General features: G+C 42.3%; 3 protein-coding genes across 4 annotated transcripts; 1 reads left to right on the top strand and 2 right to left on the bottom strand.

Moving 5' to 3' along the window:
- Window positions 1-206: 206 nt before the first annotated feature.
- Window positions 207-5736, bottom strand: LOC308110660 (uncharacterized protein). Of its 2 annotated transcripts, XM_080465091.1 has the most exons (12): window positions 5675-5736; window positions 5404-5433; window positions 3888-3941; window positions 3173-3220; window positions 2876-2923; window positions 2698-2745; window positions 2557-2604; window positions 1192-1239; window positions 932-1109; window positions 752-853; window positions 595-672; window positions 207-521 (listed from the first exon to the last, which is right to left on the bottom strand). In XM_080465091.1, the coding sequence occupies exons 4-12, from the start codon at window positions 3211-3213 to the stop codon at window positions 324-326; spliced, it is 789 nt and encodes a 262-aa protein (XP_080321217.1). In that variant the 5' UTR covers window positions 3214-3220; window positions 3888-3941; window positions 5404-5433; window positions 5675-5736; the 3' UTR covers window positions 207-323. The 2 variants fall into 2 exon arrangements, with proteins under 2 accessions (XP_080321217.1, XP_080321216.1); XM_080465090.1 differs by lacking the exon at window positions 3888-3941 and having other exon boundaries at window positions 5675-5735.
- Window positions 5737-5867: 131 nt separating this feature from the next.
- Window positions 5868-13613, top strand: LOC308111051 (heat shock 70 kDa protein 12A-like). The gene is made up of 4 exons (XM_080465766.1): window positions 5868-6158; window positions 7050-7271; window positions 7352-7523; window positions 12115-13613. The coding sequence occupies exons 1-4, from the start codon at window positions 5877-5879 to the stop codon at window positions 13146-13148; spliced, it is 1710 nt and encodes a 569-aa protein (XP_080321892.1). The 5' UTR covers window positions 5868-5876; the 3' UTR covers window positions 13149-13613.
- A 3053-nt stretch (window positions 13614-16666) lies between these two features.
- Window positions 16667-19126, bottom strand: LOC308111098 (trypsin inhibitor ClTI-1-like). Its single transcript, XM_080465841.1, has 4 exons — window positions 19064-19126; window positions 18053-18150; window positions 16966-17075; window positions 16667-16799 (listed from the first exon to the last, which is right to left on the bottom strand). The coding sequence occupies exons 1-4, from the start codon at window positions 19110-19112 to the stop codon at window positions 16748-16750; spliced, it is 309 nt and encodes a 102-aa protein (XP_080321967.1). The 5' UTR covers window positions 19113-19126; the 3' UTR covers window positions 16667-16747.
- Between the last annotated feature and the right edge of the window lie 605 nt (window positions 19127-19731).

The following is a 19731-nucleotide window of genomic DNA, read 5'->3' as shown; positions in this document are numbered from 1 at the left end:
GCCACTTCTGCGTTCTTCACCCAACGCGGTCCCTGCGTCGTTCACAAACCCGCCTACATTTTAACCGTACTTTCTGTGGTGGGACCCCGCTCCAGTACGTACTGCGCAGTGAAACCGTGGCTTACTACTTCCACTACAATCAGCACTAGCAGTCCTGCTGCTGTGTCAGCATGACAGATGAACAAACACAACCAGACTCAGATGGTTAAGGTTAGATTGGCTTTATTGTTCCACTCTGAATCTCCATGTTGGCATCAGACATAGATTCTTTGACAGACTTTCACACTGCACACTGAAGGACACAATTGTGGTTCTCAGGCTGTTTAATGGTTGCTTGTGTCTCTGCTGTTGACCTGATGTGCTCTCTGGTCAGAAGGAGCTCTGCTGCTGGAAGCGAGGCACCCCCAGCTGTGAGGAAGAGGAGGGTCATTCAGAGCCATGAGGCAGCCCACCCAGAGGCATTGTGTCAAGAAGTCTTCCACATCCTGATCGCTCTCCACCCTGTGCTCAGAGTGAAATTGCTGTGGAGCAGACGGTGGACAATGTCAGAGCTCTGTGTGAGGATGAGAAGGTGCTGAGCTGTGAGGAACCCACCTGAGGAGCAGCTTCCATCCTGCTGTGGAACACAGCCAGCTGGAGGTTCTGAACACATAACTGTCTGTGCTGAATCACCTGCAACAGAGGGAACAACTTCTCACTGAGCCTGTAGTAACTCCATTCACCTTCACATGTGACTCTTTGAGGGCCTTACCTTCTGAGACATGTGTCCTGAGCTCAGAGGACCCAGATCAAACAGCTTCTGGATCAGATGCTTCTTGTCCTCCATGCATCTGTCTGCTGTATCAAAGCGTTTCTGGAAAGGTCACAGTAACACATCAGTTAGAAGAAACTGTGGAAGCCTCACACCTCTCACCATCCGACCATTGTCTACCTGAATCTGAGCTTCGGCATTGTCGATGGAAGAACCTGTGGATCTCAGATATTTCTTGACTTTAATCCACTGCAGCTTCAGTCCATCATCCATCTCTTTGAGTCGGGTGGTGTTCACAGGACTGTTCATGTTCTCCAGGTCTGCAGTCTTCATGGACAGATTGATGTCCCCCGCCACCCTGCAGAAATAAACACATCCCATCCTCAGACTGCCACACACACCTGCATCTACCTGTCGACACATCAGATTAGTGACAGCACCTGTCTTTGAAGGACTTCAGTTCTTCTTTACTCTCCTTCAGCGTAGCTCTGTGGACATCAGGAGGAACAACATCAGACAGACCAGCAGTGCTTTGAACCCCGTGCTGGACTTTTCTCTCAGACTGTGATACATGACCTCAGTGGGGCCAAACCCACATGTACTTGGACACATCAATCAACCAACCGAGCACGTCAACCAAACAAACAAACAAACTGAGCAAAACAATCAACAAGTAAACCAACCAACTAATCAACCAATGAGCAAACCAAGATAAACAAAGGGCAAGCCAACGATCCAACAAACCAAATATCAAACCAGTAAGCATAAGAGCAAACCAACCGAAGAGCCAAACAATGAGACACCCAACCAATGGCCAGACAAAATTATTCAGAGAGCATCGGTCAGACACAAGGCAAATCACATTGCTTTACAAAGATAAAACAAACACAATAAACAAATACATTTCAACTTTGCAAAGAAATAAATGGTAAATGGATTTTCCATACATAGTAACATTCAACCGCTTGAGCAGTCCCAAAGCAATTTACATCATTAATCACATTCACCCACTCACACACCAATGGAGGTGGTTGCCATGCAAGGTGCCTTGTCCATCCATTGGGAGAAAGTTGGGGTTTATGTCTTGCTCAAGGACACTTTGATACGTGGACATGTTTAGACAGAATCAAACCTGCAACCCGATTGGGAGACGACTGCTCCACCAACCAAGATACAGCCGCCCCCCCATAAAAAGAAATACATGAGAGCAAGAAATTAATAATCTCAAGCAGAAGCAATTATCTCCCACACGTGCTCATCCGTTCTATCAGATCAACTTTAGTTTGCACTTTTCTCATATTGATATGTGCAGTCTCCAATCACCTACACATATGATTTCCTCTCGCCCGAGAACCCCACATGTCACAGTATTCTGGATACCTTTGCAAACAACATACTCGCTCTACACATAGAACAAAGAAATGACACATTTCTACATGAGTGAAGGAACCCAATGCAACCAACATAGAAACAATACATTTCTACATGAGTGAAGGAACCCTATGCAACCAACATAGAAACAATACATTTTGACATGAGTGGAAGAAGCTCTTCACTGCTTCACTTCAAAAATGAATCTGCAATTCATTTCATAGAGCAATTTTTAAAAACAGCTCAGCTTTATTTGGTGCTTTTCCTACATTGGTATTTGGAATCCCACAGAGCAAACGAACGAGCCAACCAATGATCCAACCAGCCAACGAGCCAACTAATCAGAGCCAACCAACCAACCAACCACCTTTATGGAATGGACAGGTGGAACACGTCCCCTGTGACCCTCTGTATGATGATGGTCGGGTGGTTACCTTTCTTTCTGCAGTTTGTCCTTGTAAAAATGTTCCATCTCAGTCAAACTGATTGAAAAGAGAACAAATGAATTAGGACGTGTCAAGAGGAGGGGAACAGTGAGAAAGGGAAGTTTCTGGGGGGAGGAGTGATGTAGTTACCCTGCTCCGCTCAGCTGCACCATGTAAAAGGCATTCATCTCCTCCATCCTGCAGAGAACAAGCAGTGAGAGAGTGAAGAGGAGGAAGAGGGGAAGAGATGGAAGAGGAGGAAGCAGGTGAAGGGGCGGAAGCAGGCGAAGAGGTGGAAGCAGGTTGAAGCAGCTTCCAGTGCTGGTACCTCTCTTTGACCAGGTTTAGCTCGTCCTCCAGACGCTTTACAGCACCACTGTGGGACACATGAGCAGCAGTGAGTACAGTGCTCCAACGAAGCCCCCCAATCTCCCCTGAACCACTCCAAAGCCTTGCATAGCCCATCAAAGCCCCTGGAGCCTCCCCCAAAGCCCCCTGAAGCCCTCTGAAACACTGTTTTGTACCCAAAATCCCCCTGAAACCCATAGAAGCCACCCCAACCAACTCCAACCCTTTTGCCCCCCCCCCAAAAAAAAAGCTATGGATGAAGCTCAGAAGAGTTTACCTGGCCTCTTGAAGTTTGCGGCTGAAGTTTTCTGTAGTCATGTGTGAGCTGAAAGAATACAGCACATACTTCAGTCATCGATAAACCTGATTGTTACCATGGTTACAGCAGTACATAGTTAACTGTACATTACTACTGTTAGATGTGTATGAGTGTGTGAGTGTGTGAGTGTGAGTGTGAGTGTGAGTGTGAGTGTGAGTGTGAGTGTGAGTGTGAGTGTGAGTGTGAGTGTGAGTGTGAAAGCTAAGAGGGGAAGTACACCTTTGCAGTCATTCTCTTAAAGCTGTGAAATGTCTTGACCCCTGATCAAGCAGACAGGCCCATTCTCTGTCTGTTTTTAAAACATGCCTTAAAAAAAACCTGTTCTCTTTTGCCTTAGACACCACGTCAGCTGTTGACTTTTCATCCTACACAGTCTTTACTCCTCTTTTAATGTTATTATATAACCCATCTTTGGATCCCTTTGATTTGTTTTAACTGTATTAATTTTATTGGATTGTCTGTATCTTTTATCTATTTTATGTTAACATATGAACTGTGCACTTTTACATCTTTTTTTTGGCAGCGCTTTGGTCCACTGTGGTGTCTTTACATGTGCTTTAAAGTGAAAGTCAAATTTATTATCGAATAAAGTTGGACTGGATCGGATTGGATTTTCAATTATAAAGCTCTTAATACTCCATTATATGTCACAGATCTGTTCGTCCCATTTTACCCTAGAAGAACATTTGGTTCTCAGCTTCCTGCTCACTGGAGGTCCTTAGGTTCACTAGAAGTAGAATGGGAAGCAGAGATTTCAGCTATCAGGCTGCACTCGTGTGGAACCAGCTCCAGTTTCAGCTAAGGAGGCTGACAGTCTCTACTTTCAAGGTTGGCTTAAGGATTTTCTGTATAATAAAGGTTGCTGCTGGAGCTGGTTCAGGCTAGTGACGCTGCTATAGGTTCAGGCTACTTTCCTTTCTCACTCACCATTTTGTCACTATTACATGTCACTAAATTTCTCTCTCTCTCTCTCTCTCTCTCTCTCTCTCTCTCTCTCTCTCTCTCACACAAATTGATAGCGGCCACTCCCAACTCTGGGCCGTTTGGGGCCTTTAGTACTGTAACTGTTGTTATGACTACTGTAACTACTGTCACAACTGTTATGAATATTCTAAAAACATTGTAACAACAACTGTTAAGACTATTGTAATAACAAACGTAACAACTGTAATGACTACTGTTATGACTATTGTAATAAGTGATATAACAGTAACTGCAATGACTACTGTAATGACAATTGTTATGACTACTGTAAAGACTTTTGAAATGACTACTGTAACCACTGTAACAGCTATTTTAATAGCAACTATAACTACTGTAATGACTGTAACAAATATTGCAACTATTGTATTGACTACTGTTATGAATATTCTAAAAACATTATAACAACAACTGTTAAGACTATTGTAATAACAAACGTAAACACTGTAATGACTACTGTTATGACTATTGGAATAAGCAACATAACAGTAACTGTAATGACTACTGTAATGACAATTGTAATGACTACTGTAAAGACTTTTGTAATGACTACTGTAACTACTGTAACAGCTATTTTAATAGCAACTCTAACTACTGTAATGACTGTAATAAATATTGCAACTACTATAATGGCTACTGAAATTACTGTTATGACTACTTTAATGTCAAGTGTAATGGCTTATGTAACAACCATTGTCATTATTAGGGTAACGACTCCTGTTACGACGAGTGTAATAACTACAGTAATGATTACTGTTATTAATACTGTTGGTACCTATTGTAACAACTACTGCATCGACAACTCCTGTAACTATTGTTACAACCACATAACAACTACTGTAACTACTGAAACAACAACTATAACTACTGTTATGACCACTGTAACAACTACTGTTATGGCTACTGTGACAGATGTAGTAACGGCTACTGTTGCCAATACATTACAACTACTGTAACCACTACCATTAGTAAAGAGTGCTACGACTGTTTCTGTTAGTACCACAGCAACAATTATTAGCCCCCCTCCTATTCCTGCTTGAGCTTTGATCCTTCCAGTGTTTGTCTGAATCGTCTTCATGATGATAAAACAAGGAGTGAGTCTATAGTCAGTCGATATTCATCATATAGAATTAGTATATGAGCCGTGCTTATCCGGTCTGTGAGAAAAAATAAACTGCTCAACCAACAAGTGTGAAACCTTGACTTACCTTGACTCGTACAGACCTCCAGCAGGATCTCTAAAGTGGAGACAGGGAGGACAGAGTGAAATGGAGACATGAGGACAGAGTGAAGTGGAGACATGAGGACAGAGTGAAGTGGACACAGGAGGACAGAGTGAAGTGGAGACATGAGGACAGAGTGAAGTGGAGACAGATGACAGAGTGAAGTGGAGACAGATGACACAGTGAAGTGGAGACAGATGACACAGTGAAGTGGAGACATTAAGAAACTGTTAAATGAGGTGGAGAAGAAGACTACCTGCTCCTGTGGCGGTTCATCCTGTTCTCTGTGTGACTGCAGCTCTGCAGGAAACCTGCACCAAAGCAGGGCAAGTAAAAGCTCGGGGGCAGAATTACACTGGACCCTCCCTCACTTCCTCGCTCAGTCCCTCCCCCTGTCCCTCCCATGAGCTTCCTTTATAAGCCTCTGCACAGCCGTCACCTGCCGGACAACTTTCACCATGAGTGAGTCTTACATCATCGCCATCGACTTTGGGACGGCGTACAGTGGCTATGCCTTCAGCCTGACAGCCAGGGGGGCCGAAACTGACCCCTTCATCAGGTACTGGGGTGCAGAGGTGGGGCAGAAGACAGTGAAGACTCCCACCTGCATCCTTTTTGATGAGCATGAAGAATTCATCTCTTTTGGTTATGAAGCCCAGAAGGTCTATCTGAAGATGAGGGGGAAGGAAGCAACGCAGAAGTTCTACTTCCAGTGCTTCAAGATGTCACTGTATGGCCAAGTGAGTGAACATTTCTCTGTATCACCAAACATGAGGTGCCTGTCTCTACTGTTTTGTCTGTCTCTGTCTCTGTCTCTGTCTCTGTCTCTGTCTCTGTCTCTGTCTCTGTCTCTGTCTCTGTCTCTGTCTCTGTCTCTGCTGGTGTGTCTCTCTCTGCTGGTGTGTCTGTCTCTGCTGGTGTGTCTGTGTCTGTCTCTGCGTCTTTCTCTGTCTCTGCTGGTGTGTCTGTCTCGGTCTCTGCTCACTTCACAGTCAACCACTGGGCTACAATACATATAAAAGACATAATGACACCAGATGTTTTTACAGATACATCTGTATGAAATGTAGAGATTACGGAGGAAGTGAAGAAGAGGAGCATGAGGAGCAGGAGTAGAGGAGGGGGGGGAGGATGAGTATCGGAGGAGGGTGAGGAAGTATAGAGGAATTTGACAAAGTATGCAGATGTAACAATTTATTACAGATAAATTAAAGCTTTAATCCTGTTCTGATTCATTCTGTGTCTGTTACTACGTCTGAAGTTCAGCTTTTATTAACCTGTAATACCTCCCAGAGTACAGGAGGCCAAACAGGAGGTGAGCTCAGAGGGGAAGGGAGGAGTTTCAGGAGGTGGGAGGAGTCAGGGCTTTGGATGTTTGTTGTTTACCCCTCTGTGGTTCTGGGTACGGCTGCTTTGTGTGTTTATTAACAGTGAGATGAGCGTTGGCATTATGATTTCCCATTTTAATTATTATTATCATTATGTTCTCTCAGTAAAAGCCTGTATTTAAGGAACAACAGCTAAAAGGCTATCTTCAATAATGGTTACTCGTGACTTTCACCATTTCTTTCATAAAATCTGATTAAAGCAATAAAACCTCATGACAATGGAATGCTTGGGCAACTCTGCAGAAACTGGACGACAGTGTGACCATTCAAGCAGCCAACGGGAAGCCGATGAAGGCCCTGAAAGTCTTCACTGAGGCCCTGAGATACATGAAGGATGATGCTCTGAAGACCATCAACAGCTCCTCTGGGAAAGTGTTCAAGCAATCAGACTTCTGCTGGGTGCTGACTGTTCCTGCCATCTGGGATCATTCAGCCAAGCAGTTCATGAGGAAAGCTGCCACTCAGGTAACGAAGTCCAGAGGAGGGGGCTCCAAACTCGCTCTTCATGATGACAGGAGCAACTGCTTCATCTCCTTCTTCTGCAGGCTGGGATTGTGACCACCGGGAAGGAGGACCGGTTGGTCATCGCACTGGAGCCTGAGGCAGCCTCAGTGTGGTGTAAGAAGCTCCCAGCTGACGGCTTCATAGCAGAAAACCAGGGACAAGTCAGTCTGGATCAGACTCCAGGAACACAGTACATCGTTGTGGACTGTGGAGGTTTGTTTTTACACTTTTCTTCACAAGTCACTGCATTATATCCATCCATTTGGTTTTTGAAGACCAGAGTTCTCACAGAAGTACAGAACACATGTGTCTTAGGTTTTGTAGTTTTCAGGCTCCCAGAATCTGAATTCTAGCTTTACATATCACATCTGTGGTTGATTTTATGAGTGCCAACCTTCAGAAGATGGGGGCTTTTCCACCAGAAAGAACCAGGTGCTAGTTCGGAGCCAGGGCCAGCCTTAGCACCAGTTCTTTGTCTTTCCACCTCCAAAGCCCCGGCCAAACAAGGGCTAAACTGGTGCTACGCTGTCCCCACTTCGTTGCTGGGCCAAAGAGGAGCCAGACTAGGGCCCGACGCATCATGAGCTGGGGGCGGAGTTATCTCTGGAGTTATCGCTACCTAAAAGGCGGAAGCGAGGCTGTACCGGCTTTCTGAAAACTACAGCAAACACGGAGCCCCAGAGTGGTTATAGTGAAAAAAATGTAAATAACGCGTGGGAATGATATAATAAGTCGCTACCTGAAGTTAATAATATGAGGGAACGGGATTATTTAATCCTCGTTCACGGAGCCGCAGCCCTCGAGAGCACTGCAGAGCTCCTCCTGTCAGTCAGCTGCGTTTTTTTCACACTTTTCATGGTGACAGTATTATAACTAAAGTCACGTCCAGGTCTTGTTTCGCATTCTGACCGCAGGCTGAGGACCTGCAGCCTCTGAGCAATGCAGTGTGCAGCTGCTCCGCTCCGCTCCGAGACACTCCAATATTATTTTATAACCACAGAACTTCTTTATAATAAATACTTTTGGTTCATCAGCAACTAAAAAACAAACTACATACTACTGTCAATGAAAGCTTGGATTTTATAGGCATAAAATGAGCCTTTTAACTGCGCTTCATGTGAAAGAGAATTTTAGTCAGTGTGTTTACGTAGGTTGCCATTGGAAACAGTTTTTAGAGCTTCGTTCTATCATTGTACACCTCCAATCTTCTCCAATGTTGAAGCATTTGATTCAGACACACCCAGAAATAATGTGAAAGGAGCAGAAATTCACAGTGTAATGCCCAAATGTTGAAAAATAAGCCCCAAACTCATACACGCGTTATTTTTTTCCCTCAATGGCCACTCTGAGGCTCTGGACTAAAGGAAGATGGACGTGAAAAAACACCAATAGAGATAAGAAGAGACGTAATGTTTTCTGGCTCCTTGGTGCATCTGAGGTTCAGGCCAAACTAGATGTAGCGAACCGGACTAAACCGATGAATAAAGTCCGTCTCCTTGTACCTGTATGAGCGCTGTCAGCGTGAAATTGGTGAAGTCAGTGACATCAGTGACGTATCACGTTTTGGAGTGACGCAATGACGTGCCAAAAGAACCGGTTCTTTGGTGGTGCTTATTTAAGAACTGGCCCTGGCACCGCCCAGAACTAGCTCCTGGTTCTTTCTGGTAGAAAAGCATTAAGTGTGAAGCGGTCTGTTAGTAATCCCCTTGCAGCTGAGACCAGTTTACAGCTTCCTAATGTGGGATCTTCTCATTTAAATCCGATGAAAGAACAGAGGGAAGATGCTTCCTCGAAGGTATACAGTTATATTACTGTGCTTGAACTCAGCACAGACCACACTGGTTTCCCAGCACAAACACGCAGCCTCCTACACAGTCTTTGTTTTCCAACACGCAGTCCCAGCAGGAGTGTGTCATCGGTGCTTACCCGCAACAGCCTCAGTTATTTTTTTGAACAGTAGCGGCCCAGATGCTGGTGCTCTGCATCTTCACTGGTGTCACAATTAGATTACGATTATCTTGTCAACGATTTGATTTGATTCAATTAAATTTCACAATGCATCATGATGCACAACTGTGTCGCATCCTCAATTTTCTTCATAACTGCTCATGGATACATTTTCCTATTCATGAATACAAGCAGTCAGATAAATATGAACTCGCTTTTTAATTTAGAAAATGACAAACATCATAAATTCAATAAAATATTATTTATATGACACCAAATATAACACAGTCATTTCTAGGTACTTTTTACAGAGAGAAACCCAACAAATCCACTTGAGCAAGCATGAGTGACTGTGGAAAGGAAAAACTCCCTTGAGCAGGAAGAAAAGGATAAACGGACAGACAGAATGAGAGAGGGACTCAAACCCTGGTTCGAGTAGAGTAGGGATAAATAAACTGGTCTGGGTAGGGGGTAGGGATTCAAATCCTGGTTCGGGTAGTCATTAACATAACTTTAGTCTGAACACAGCAGACAGCAAGTGTATTTACATTACAACAGTAAATGCTAAAATGTAGTGATACCCAAATTAAACTTCATGAACCACTGTCTTTATTTTCTGGAGCCACTAGATGGCGCTGTCTGTTCAACAAATGTTTCAAAGCACACTTCATTGCCAGTCTATCAGTCTCTAGCTTCAAACCAAGAGTGCCATCTGGTGGAGTCAGAAAATATACACAGTGGTTCATGAAGCTTCATGAAGCGTCATTTGGCCATCACTGCCAAGTTTTGTGAGGTTTTTTTATGTGACATCAGAGGTCTACCGGTAAGACTGGAACCCTATTTTCAACATCTCCTGACTGGAAACAACATGGTAAACAGTCACACTTCAGGCATAATTTGATCAGATAACAGAGAAGATCTTTTGTGTAGTTGGAGGCTGCACAAACAGACAGGAAACCTGTCCATACCTCTCATTTGATTGTACCTCTGCTGACCCTGAGAGAAGGGAGAGATGAATGCAGTTGGGAGTAGGGAAGGTTGGGCAACAACTAAGTACTCCACACTCTGCAGTGTCCAATACTTATCAGCTTAGTAATTTGCTTCTGTGTGGACAATGTTTGAAAAAACAGACGATCAATGCTTACTACATACGTAGATCTAGTTCTACTCTATAACTCTATGCTCCCCCCTCCCTTGCCGAATCGCGTGTTGCCCACATCCAGCCAATCAAAAAAAGAAAATGGATTTGTAACTGTTTAGTAAGAATTCGTTTAGATATGCTTTCATTCATCTTTTATTTCATGTTTGTGTCTGTCAGTATAAAAATCGATCCTTGACCTGCTCATATTTTGTATTGTTTTTGCAATTTTAGGTCTCGTATGTTCATCTAGTATGTCAAAATAAATAATTGTAGAATCAAATAGGTGAGGTTGTGCTGAACAAAATGATACCAAACCAAAATTAGTTCGATAAACATGCTCTTGTCTTTTAGTTTTTTGTATTTTGGGGTGGGGGGGGGGGGGGGGGGGGGGTTTAGGTCCAGTGTGTTCTTCCAGGGTGTCAAAATGAACAAATAACTGTAGAATCATGTAGGTGAGGTTATGCTAAAAAAAGGGACAAGGAATATTCAAGATCAACACTTTAACTAGTGAGATATGAACGTAAAAACAACAGCAGTGAAAACAGTCAAATTGAGCTCCGGTGCCCAGAGGGTTTGGTGTTGTATGAACTATATCTTTCATCTCCTCTTGATATTTTGGCAGAACACAATTTACAGTCTTATTTTTGTCATTTTTATTCCCCAGACAATGCTCGTGCCCTCTTGTGTACTGGCAGGGGACATTGCTGTCACATGACATCACATAGTACTCAATGGGTTTTTTTAACTTGAGAACTTTATTGTTGCAATAACCCCCCCCCCCAAAAAAAAACATTACTATGTTATAATGTATTATGTTTTATCGCAGCATCGATGCAGAATTATCCGCATCTGCGTCACGTAGAAAGACAATGCACAAACAATTAGATCCATCACCCTACCAGACACCGTACCTCCATCTATCCAACTGCTTCTGGCCATGAGCCAAGCCAGCTTTAGAGACTCTGCTGAAGTTCCTGGTTTGACACCCACCCAAGTGGCCATCTATGAAAGTGGCATTCATCCTCGTGAATGACCTGACACGTTAAGATCTTATTTGTAGACTTTACTGGTTTATGGCTGGTGCCCAGGTCAGTGAGGGTCTGTTAGCGAGTGGGGTGTCCCCCTTCAGGAGATAACCTGAATTGGTCATTAGTTTATAATGAACTGCCTGGAAAACCATTTCCTGACATGTTTGGGGCGCATCAGTAACTTAGTGTACCATCATGTAGTAATCTGATGGAGCAGAGGGAGGCAGAGCGTATAGCCTAACCTGGCTCCTCCAACATCTCAGTCGGCATGGTGCTAGTGAAGTTAGGATCAACTTAATCACTGACATGTCACATTATCACCTTACCTAGTGCGAGCATGGACAGAGCCTGGGTTTGTTGAGCTGTGTAAGAGAAGTGAGACTCTGTTGTTGTTATTATATAGATTAAATAACAAAATGACCCAGTGAAGGTTGATCAAACTGCATGCGATAGTGTTGGAGGTTTCCTCTAAGTCTTTGTCAAAGTTTGACCTCCCCATCCCAAACCCAGAGGCAGCAGCACCTGAACAGGTGAGAAAAGGTTCACCTGTTGAAATGAGATACTCTGAAGACTCTTTACCAACTCATATTGATATCCTCTGCTCTCAGATCAGCTCTAAACCATGTTATCATGTAGCAGTGAGCAGTTCTGTGATGTTGTCTGGTGTCACTCCCTCTTTGCACCACAGGTGGGACCATCGACATCACTGTGCACGAGGTGCTGGGTGGAGGAGCCCTGAAGGAGCTGCACAAGGCCTCTGGAAATGATATGGGAGGACAAGTTGTGGACAGAAAGTTTAGGGAGTTTCTCAAAGAGATCTTTGGTGAAGGTCTGTGGGAAAAGTATGAACGAGAGCAACCAGGAGAGCTGCAGAAAATGATGTATGAATTCACTCTTTCAAAGAGACATGACGACGAAGCAGAGATTAGCTGTCCGTACAACCTGGCAGAGCTGGTTAAAGAGAGCGGGAAAGATTTGAAAACCTTCATTGAAGGAGTGAGAGGGGCCTCATGGAATGAGGGATTAATCCAAATCTCCAAGGAGAAGATGAGGTCCTTCTTCGATGACAGTCTCAGAGGCATCACGAAATGCCTGAAGGAAATTCTGAAGAAAGATTTCTGCATCGGGTACATCTTGCTGGTGGGGGGCTACAGTGAGAGTCAGACTCTGAGGCAACACGTCATCAATAAATTCAAGAATCAATGTCAAGTCCTGTGTCCTCTCCGAGCACAAGAGGCCATCGTGAAGGGAGCTGTGATGTTTGGAACAAACCCTGCCGTGGTGTCTTCTCGTAAAAGTGCCTTCACTTATGGACTTGAAGTCAACGAAGACTTCAATCCCTCCATACACAAAGAAGAAAAGAAGTTCACCACAGACACCGGAGACCTGTGCGACGACATCTTCAAGAGGCTGGTGGAGATCGATGAGGATGTCGGCTGGGCAGAACCCAGAGAGTACAGCTTCGTTCCAATAAAGTCCACACAGACCAGCATGACCTTCTCTTTTTTCCGCACAGAGAGAAACAACCCACAGTACGTGGATGAGTGGGGGGTGGAGAAAATTGGATCCATGGATGTGAGCATGCCCAACACCACTCGAGGCAAAGATCGCAAAGTCAAACTGAAAATCAAGTTTGGCTTCACAGAGATGACGGCCACAGCCACAGACGAAGACTCTGGCTGCACCCAATCCGTGGAGCTGGACTTCATGAGGAGGTCTTGAGGAAGACCCACTAGATCCTGGTAGCTACTGTTCAACCAGCTCAGCTGGACCGGGTGCTGGAGCTGGTTACATAAGTAAAGTGCTCAGATTTCCACTCTTCACTTTGAATCGTCCTCCCAGAGCTCCTGTTACTTTGACATGTTGAAAGAAATCCAGTAAGAACATCCAGAAATGGTAACATTTGTATTCTGCTTTTTTGAAATATTATTTTGATGAGGAGCCAATCAAGGGATTTTTTTTTGTAAAGTTAAGGAGCTGTTTAGTGTTAACCAGACAAACTAATTAAACAGTTTTAAATACCTAAAACATGGTTTTGTTTGTTTGTTGGTGTATTTGGGAAACAAGGAGTTTTCTAAGTTCTTTGTAACAGACACTTTTTTTGTAAACGTAATTTGCTGGTTAATGTGTGAATCATGACAGACTGTTTTTGGACCAAATAAAGCCTCAAGCGGAGCTCTGTGAATCAAAACAGCGGTTACATAGAAGGGGAACCCTGCAGCTGATGGAGTGGCAATTCTGTGTGTGTGTGTGTGTGTGTGTGTGTGTGTGTGTGTGTGTGTGTGTGTGTGTGTGTGTGTGTGTGTGTGTGTGTGTGTGTGTGTGTGTGTGTGTGTGTGTGTGTGTGTGTGTGTGTGTGTGTGTGTGTGTGTGTGTGTGTGTGTGTGTGTGTGTGTGGTTAGAAAATGGAGAACCAAGGGTATTGCAAGGGCCAATGCACATTGATTCAATTTCTCCATTCCTTAAACCCCTTCATCCCTTTGTTTCCATCTGTATAGTAGGATTATTCTGTCTTTGTGACTTTGATTTCCAAAGGTTATAAATTCCTAATTTCTTGCTTTTTTGGGCTGCAGTATTGTGAGTAATCTAAAATTTCTGCACATATTGTCAGTAGTATACCCCAGGATCATCAAGAGTTTTTATCATTTGTCACAAGACACTCGCACCGGAGGAAGGCCCCACCAGGGTGGATCACGTCGTGGAGTTTGTCCCGTAGCCAGTCAGAGATTTTTTGGGTTGATGATTGCATATTATAATGGTTGAGTTAATTGTTAGCAGTCTTTCATATATTTAGATTTGATTTGATCCATTCCTTGATATTCATTAGGGACCGATCCCCCACCCAGCTCGTGTACTGGTTTGGATTGGGTACGTTGTCGTATAATTTAGACTGCAGTGGAAACATTTTGTTAATCATGATTTGATTTTTTAAATATTGACCCAACAGTACAAATATGATTTCCAGGAAATCCGAACCAAATTCTAATAGAAGAATTTGGCCATTATATCTTAATTTTATATTAGTGTTTTACTGTTTTTTCTCCATTTGATTTCTGGTTCCTTGAAGCCTAGACGTGACACAAGGGCTGGTTCTCGGAGGGTGGAAAGTGAAATCATACCAAAAGACTAAACCATACACATCATCTGAAAGGTCTTGATAAGTCGATTAGTGTCATAAAGGTTTGGCTATTCTACATAGTTCCTGTTTTGAAATATTGACCTCTAAACTTTTAATTTGGTGGATATTGTAAGTCCCATAACTCTGCAACTGAATGAGGCACAAGCATGAATGAAGTGTTATACAAAGTTCCTGACCTATTCTATCACATGGGCTGTGGTTATGCGTGCTCACCCACAGGGGGCGCCATAAAACATAAAAAATTAGATTTCCACTTTAACCTTTGGTAAGAAATTATCTGCAGGTTTATATACAAGAAGAACTACATATTTCACAGGCTCTGCCATCACAGAGTGAAGAACAGCTTTAGGGAATTGTAGTTCTTTTTTTTCCTTTTTTTTTACATGGCTGTTTCTCATAAATGGGGATATGGAATATAAAAGTTGTGGTGTCCTGAGGGGTTTTACTGGGTAATAAATATATCAGTGTGGTTAGAATTTAAAACTGGTATTGACAATTCTGGGAAATCTAAAAGGGTATTTTAAGTTTACAGTAGGCTGTGACAATGTGGCCGTTTTCCAATACCCATACTGTCCATACTTGTGCTCTCGTGTACCCGTGAAACGTCACCTGTACTTGCTGGTACATGGAGGATCTGTGCAGGACAAGAGAATCCTGCATAGATCCCCAGTTTCCAATGTACACATCAATAAACCTCATATATTATAGACTCTGTTTTAACGACAGGAAGATGCAGGAAAGATTCTACCTTGCTGACATGTTTCAGCTGCAAATATGAGTATGAGAATCCATGTGTACAACAGTATAATGTTGAACCCTAAACTTATGTCACAAGAAGAAAATGAGTTCATATCAAATCATTAAATAAATTCAAACTTTATTTTTATTGCACTTTTCATACAGTTCCATAGCATAAAGTGCTTTAGATACTTAAAAGTGTCAGGATTCGGTGGTCCGGTCCTGGCAGTTTTATGTTTTGTGTTCTGTTTGTTTTGGTGGGTATGGTCTTGCTGTTCTGTGTGTGGTGTCCTTCCTCCCCCTCGCATTTGGACAGCAGAGCAGGCGCAGCCGTGGGGGAGGATAACTCTTTTCACCTGTGGCTCATCAGCAGCTCCGACCTTAAAAGCCTGGAGCTGCTAGTGGTCGTCGCCAGTCCGTACTCCTGCGAGGGTAATCGTTTGTTCCAGCGCGCTTCAGAGTTTTTTTCCTAGTGATGATCCCAGAGCTCGCAAGTTGTAGCATTGAGCCCAGACTAATCGATACCGGGTTTTGTGCCTTTGGATTTTTGTTAATCTTCGGCTGTTCCCCACCCTCGCTTTCGCAGCATTTCCTGTTTCCCTGCGGACTCCCGGTCCTCGCCATCCTCTCCCATCCTGCGCCGTGAAGAAGCTTCCCAGCGGTGGTTGACTGGGAGCTGAAGGATCCCCCTGTTCAATAAACTTGATTTTTCCCTTTCAAATCTGTCCAGCGTTGTCTCGTGTGTTCTGCATCTTGGGTCTGCCCTCCCGGAACCATGACAAAAAGACATTTTGTAATCAAATTTTTTTTTATATTTAAATAATTTTTTTTATATCTATATAAAAAAAGACATTTAAAAATAAAACAGGATACCCCCCCCCTCCATCCCTCCCTCTTTCTTTATGGATGAAGGACATTCTTTACTTTAAGATGAAGAAGATCAGGTGCATGAGAAATGTTCTTTTGTCAAATTCAACAAAAGCTCGAGGCATTTCTTCAAACATGTTGAGGTATTGGTGTTTGCTGCTGTTCCAGACCGACTGCTTTTACTAAACGATCCTGACTGTGTGCATGAGGTGGCGATGGAAGGTTTTCCACTTTGAATGTTTTTTCTATACTGTGTGCATTGTATATTTGACTTGATCAATATGTGATTGTTGTTTTATGTTTGGTCATACGTTCTTACATTTGACACAATAGTCTTTTTTTTAGCACTTTATATGTATGTAATAATTGTGTCAATTAAAACTTGAGCAAAAAAAAAAACCCTTCCAATTTCCTTGATCAACTCTGTTAGTGTTGTACCTGGTGCTGTAACAGTGAGTTCTGGAGATGGAAATTGAAAATGACCAGACAGGATATATTATGATGCAGTATAACTTTATTCAAAAGAATGACCTCCCCAACACACACCGAGCACTGTGTGTGTGTGTGGCATGGTCAGTTAAACATGACATGGCCCTTTTCCTGCCACCTTCACGTTTGTCTTCATTGATCTGAAAAGACAAAAACAATCCAACAAATTTTGGTTTCAAACCTCTGTGTGTGTGTGTGTGTGTGTGTGTGTGTGTGTGTGTGTGTGTGTGTGTGTGTGTGTGTGTGTGTGTGTGTGTGTGTGTGTGTGTGTGTGTGTGTGTGTGCGTGTGTGTGCGCTGTACACACCTGTTGTGCTGACACAGAACACACTCTGTGTCATAGGTCTTCCCGTCACTGCCACAGACTGGATCAAACTGCCTGGTGCAGGTTCCCCCCTCATATTTCTCACAGTCAGGCTGGACATGAAACACAACACGTGTACATAATGTGTACATAATGTGTACATGTGTGTTGCGATGATAAATAGAGCAAGGAGCATGTTAAGGATCACGCCACTGAAAAATCAATCCATTGATCATAACCAGGAGCCACAGCGGAGACATAAAGAGTTTGAAAAAAATATACCCAATCATTGTTCAGCTGCACTGCATTCTAATTAAAGCTTTTGACATCGACAACTGTAACTAATAGGCATTCAGGGTGTAATGCAAATCGACGCGATGGCAGCAAATAAGGGATTTATGTTGGACATAAAATCCGCAGGCTTGCAGGAAGTAATGGAGGTGATGTAACTTCCTGTGTGGAGGGGCAGCACGCAATAAAGATTCCGTTTTATATACTGTATACAGTGGTGAGAAGAGTCAATTACCTGACTGTGTAACTATATAAAATTATGTTTTAATATCCGCCCTGCGACTTCACACAGAAAAAATACACCAAACATTATGTAACTTCCTGTATGGAGATTCAGTTTTACTTGCAGTATAAAGTTGTTAAAAGTGTTAGTTAACTAGTTACTTTACACTGAATAAACACTCAAATGTTGTGTCGGTGACATGACTTCCTGGTGAAAGGTACGGCACACAAAGAAGACTACTTCCTGTATGATTATCGCGTGACTTCTGGGATGGCGTGGAGGTATGGCAGCGTCCTTTGTCTGCAGATAGGTACTCTTGAACTTACTCGACACACTTTGAAGCTTTGACATGGAACAACACTTGACTACCTTCGCCTGGTTTATGAAACCTGACTTTCAAAAGTATGAGCCGTGAAGCAAAACACGTTTTTGTTTAATATTTATAAAACAGACTGAATACTATTGAATGTAAGATCTAAAATTAGATTTGTAGGAGCAAGTTGTGGTGGACTGCTAGAACCTAATTTTTCAAAGCTTCTTTGTGACAGATAAAGTCCGAGCTTCCCAGAGACTCACCTCTCTGACTTCTGGATTCTGTTGTGCAGGAGGTGCAGACATGGGGATCAGCTGGCTGTCTGGAAAATGACTGGAGATGTCATCTTCCTCAGACAAGACTTTAAAAAAAGGAAAATACAGACTTCATTACTGATGTAGCCCTCAATAATACTTTCACTTAGGACTTCCATTGCTCATTCACAAGGAAACATCGAGAGGAATGTTACAAACATTAATGTGTAAAATTTAAGAAGAAATCTAATGAATATGTAAAAAATTTAAAAATTTAAATCCCACATGATAACATTTATTTAATATAGGAGATGAATAAATTATATTCTACATTTAATACCTTCTAATAGGAGGAAGCCTAACCTGGAAAATTAACCTAATCGACCATCACATAACGATCCATTTTTTTTAAATCGATCGACTGGTAAAATGTTGCATGGTTTTTATTGTATTTAACTTTATATTATCTACACTTGTATGGTTGAACCACATCATAATACATTTGGAAACAATGGTGAAAACTTTTATGTTTTTGAAAGTCACAACTCAGACAAAGCAGTCATTGGATTTTATTCTGTTGTGACTCCAAGGTTTTTTGTTTTTGTTTTTTATTTATAGAAAAAAGGCACAAACTAATTGTCTGTGAAAATAGTGAGTTTTTGAATTAAATGCTGAATTCAGATGATGGACGGAAACTGAATTGTTGCTGATGGATTTTTACATTTGTTGATTGACCTGGTTTTGTTTTTTATTGTCACACTGTATTTAGTGAAAGAAGAGAAACCTTCATAAGACTGTTGAACAAACTATAATTTTTACTTTACCTTAAAGTGAAAAATCCACCTTGACAGCTAAAGAAAATTCCAAATTTACAACAGTCTCCAATCATTAAACTATTGGGGGAACATCATTTTACATTTTCGTTATAACCCTTTTAATAAATGATTTTATCACATTCAAACGTTTGATTTAATGAGTAGTAAAATATGATGTTACTTTAATTATTATGAACAAACTTACCAGCGATGGGAAGAAGCAGAGCACAGCAGAAGAGCAGAGTCAGCTTCATGTTTGCTCTAAAGTGTGGAGGAGTTTGTGTTCACAGCAGGTGAGTTTTCTCACATATTCTAATCAGTCTGCACACAAAGCAAAACAAACATCAGTAAGCATGTTGGGGCTGACGCTCCTCGAAACAGCAAAACAGCTCCGAGCTTGGTTCAAACACCATTATTAACATTTCTCAATGTTGATATGTAATCAGCTTAAAATGCCTGAACTATACTCGATGAGGACAATTATCATGTCTTTATATAGAAAGTAGCTCTGTTCAGAAACTACACTGAAGGAAGTCTATTTCTGCTGGAAAAAGTCAACTTGTGAAACAAATGACTTTCTATGCATAAAAGCTTTAAATACATTGAGCGGATCCTAAATTAGCTTCTGGGGACAAGCTTCCAGATTAAAAATTGATTGGAGGTGTATTTTAGTAAGTCAAGGCAATGACACTTACAAAGAAAGTTTTCTAACTCCACCTGTAAACTTTAAAGGTCCGATGTTATGCAAAATTGACTTTCCAATGGTTTTAATGGTTTTCTAACAGTAATCAGTGTCCCTGCAGCCTGTATGAAGCCCCAGGAGTGAAGAAAGTCTGTCATCTCCCTCACTTGCTTGTAGTGACGGGAAACCCA

This window comes from Lipophrys pholis, assembly GCF_963383615.2.
Source record: "Lipophrys pholis genome assembly, chromosome: 6".
NCBI classification, from domain to species: domain Eukaryota; kingdom Metazoa; phylum Chordata; class Actinopteri; order Blenniiformes; family Blenniidae; genus Lipophrys; species Lipophrys pholis.
This window is presented reverse-complemented; position numbering and strand designations above follow the sequence as displayed.

Coding starts and splice junctions, on each gene's coding strand:
- LOC308110660 (XM_080465090.1), bottom strand. CDS start 5,694: ATGAACCGCCACAGGAGCAG. Junction 1,240..2,556: donor GACAAACTGCAGAAAGAAAG/GTAACCACCCGA, acceptor TGATGTCCACAG/AGCTACGCTGAAGGAGAGTA. Junction 1,110..1,191: donor CTGAAGTCCTTCAAAGACAG/GTGCTGTCACTA, acceptor TTATTTCTGCAG/GGTGGCGGGGGACATCAATC.
- LOC308111051 (XM_080465766.1), top strand. CDS start 5,877: ATGAGTGAGTCTTACATCATCGCCATCGACTTTGGGACGGCGTACAGT. Junction 7,272..7,351: donor TGAGGAAAGCTGCCACTCAG/GTAACGAAGTCC, acceptor CTTCTTCTGCAG/GCTGGGATTGTGACCACCGG. Junction 7,524..12,114: donor CATCGTTGTGGACTGTGGAG/GTTTGTTTTTAC, acceptor TTTGCACCACAG/GTGGGACCATCGACATCACT.
- LOC308111098 (XM_080465841.1), bottom strand. CDS start 19,112: ATGAAGCTGACTCTGCTCTTCTGCTGTGCTCTGCTTCTTCCCATCGCT. Junction 18,151..19,063: donor TCTGCTTCTTCCCATCGCTG/GTAAGTTTGTTC, acceptor CTTTTTTTAAAG/TCTTGTCTGAGGAAGATGAC. Junction 17,076..18,052: donor AGAATCCAGAAGTCAGAGAG/GTGAGTCTCTGG, acceptor TTTCATGTCCAG/CCTGACTGTGAGAAATATGA.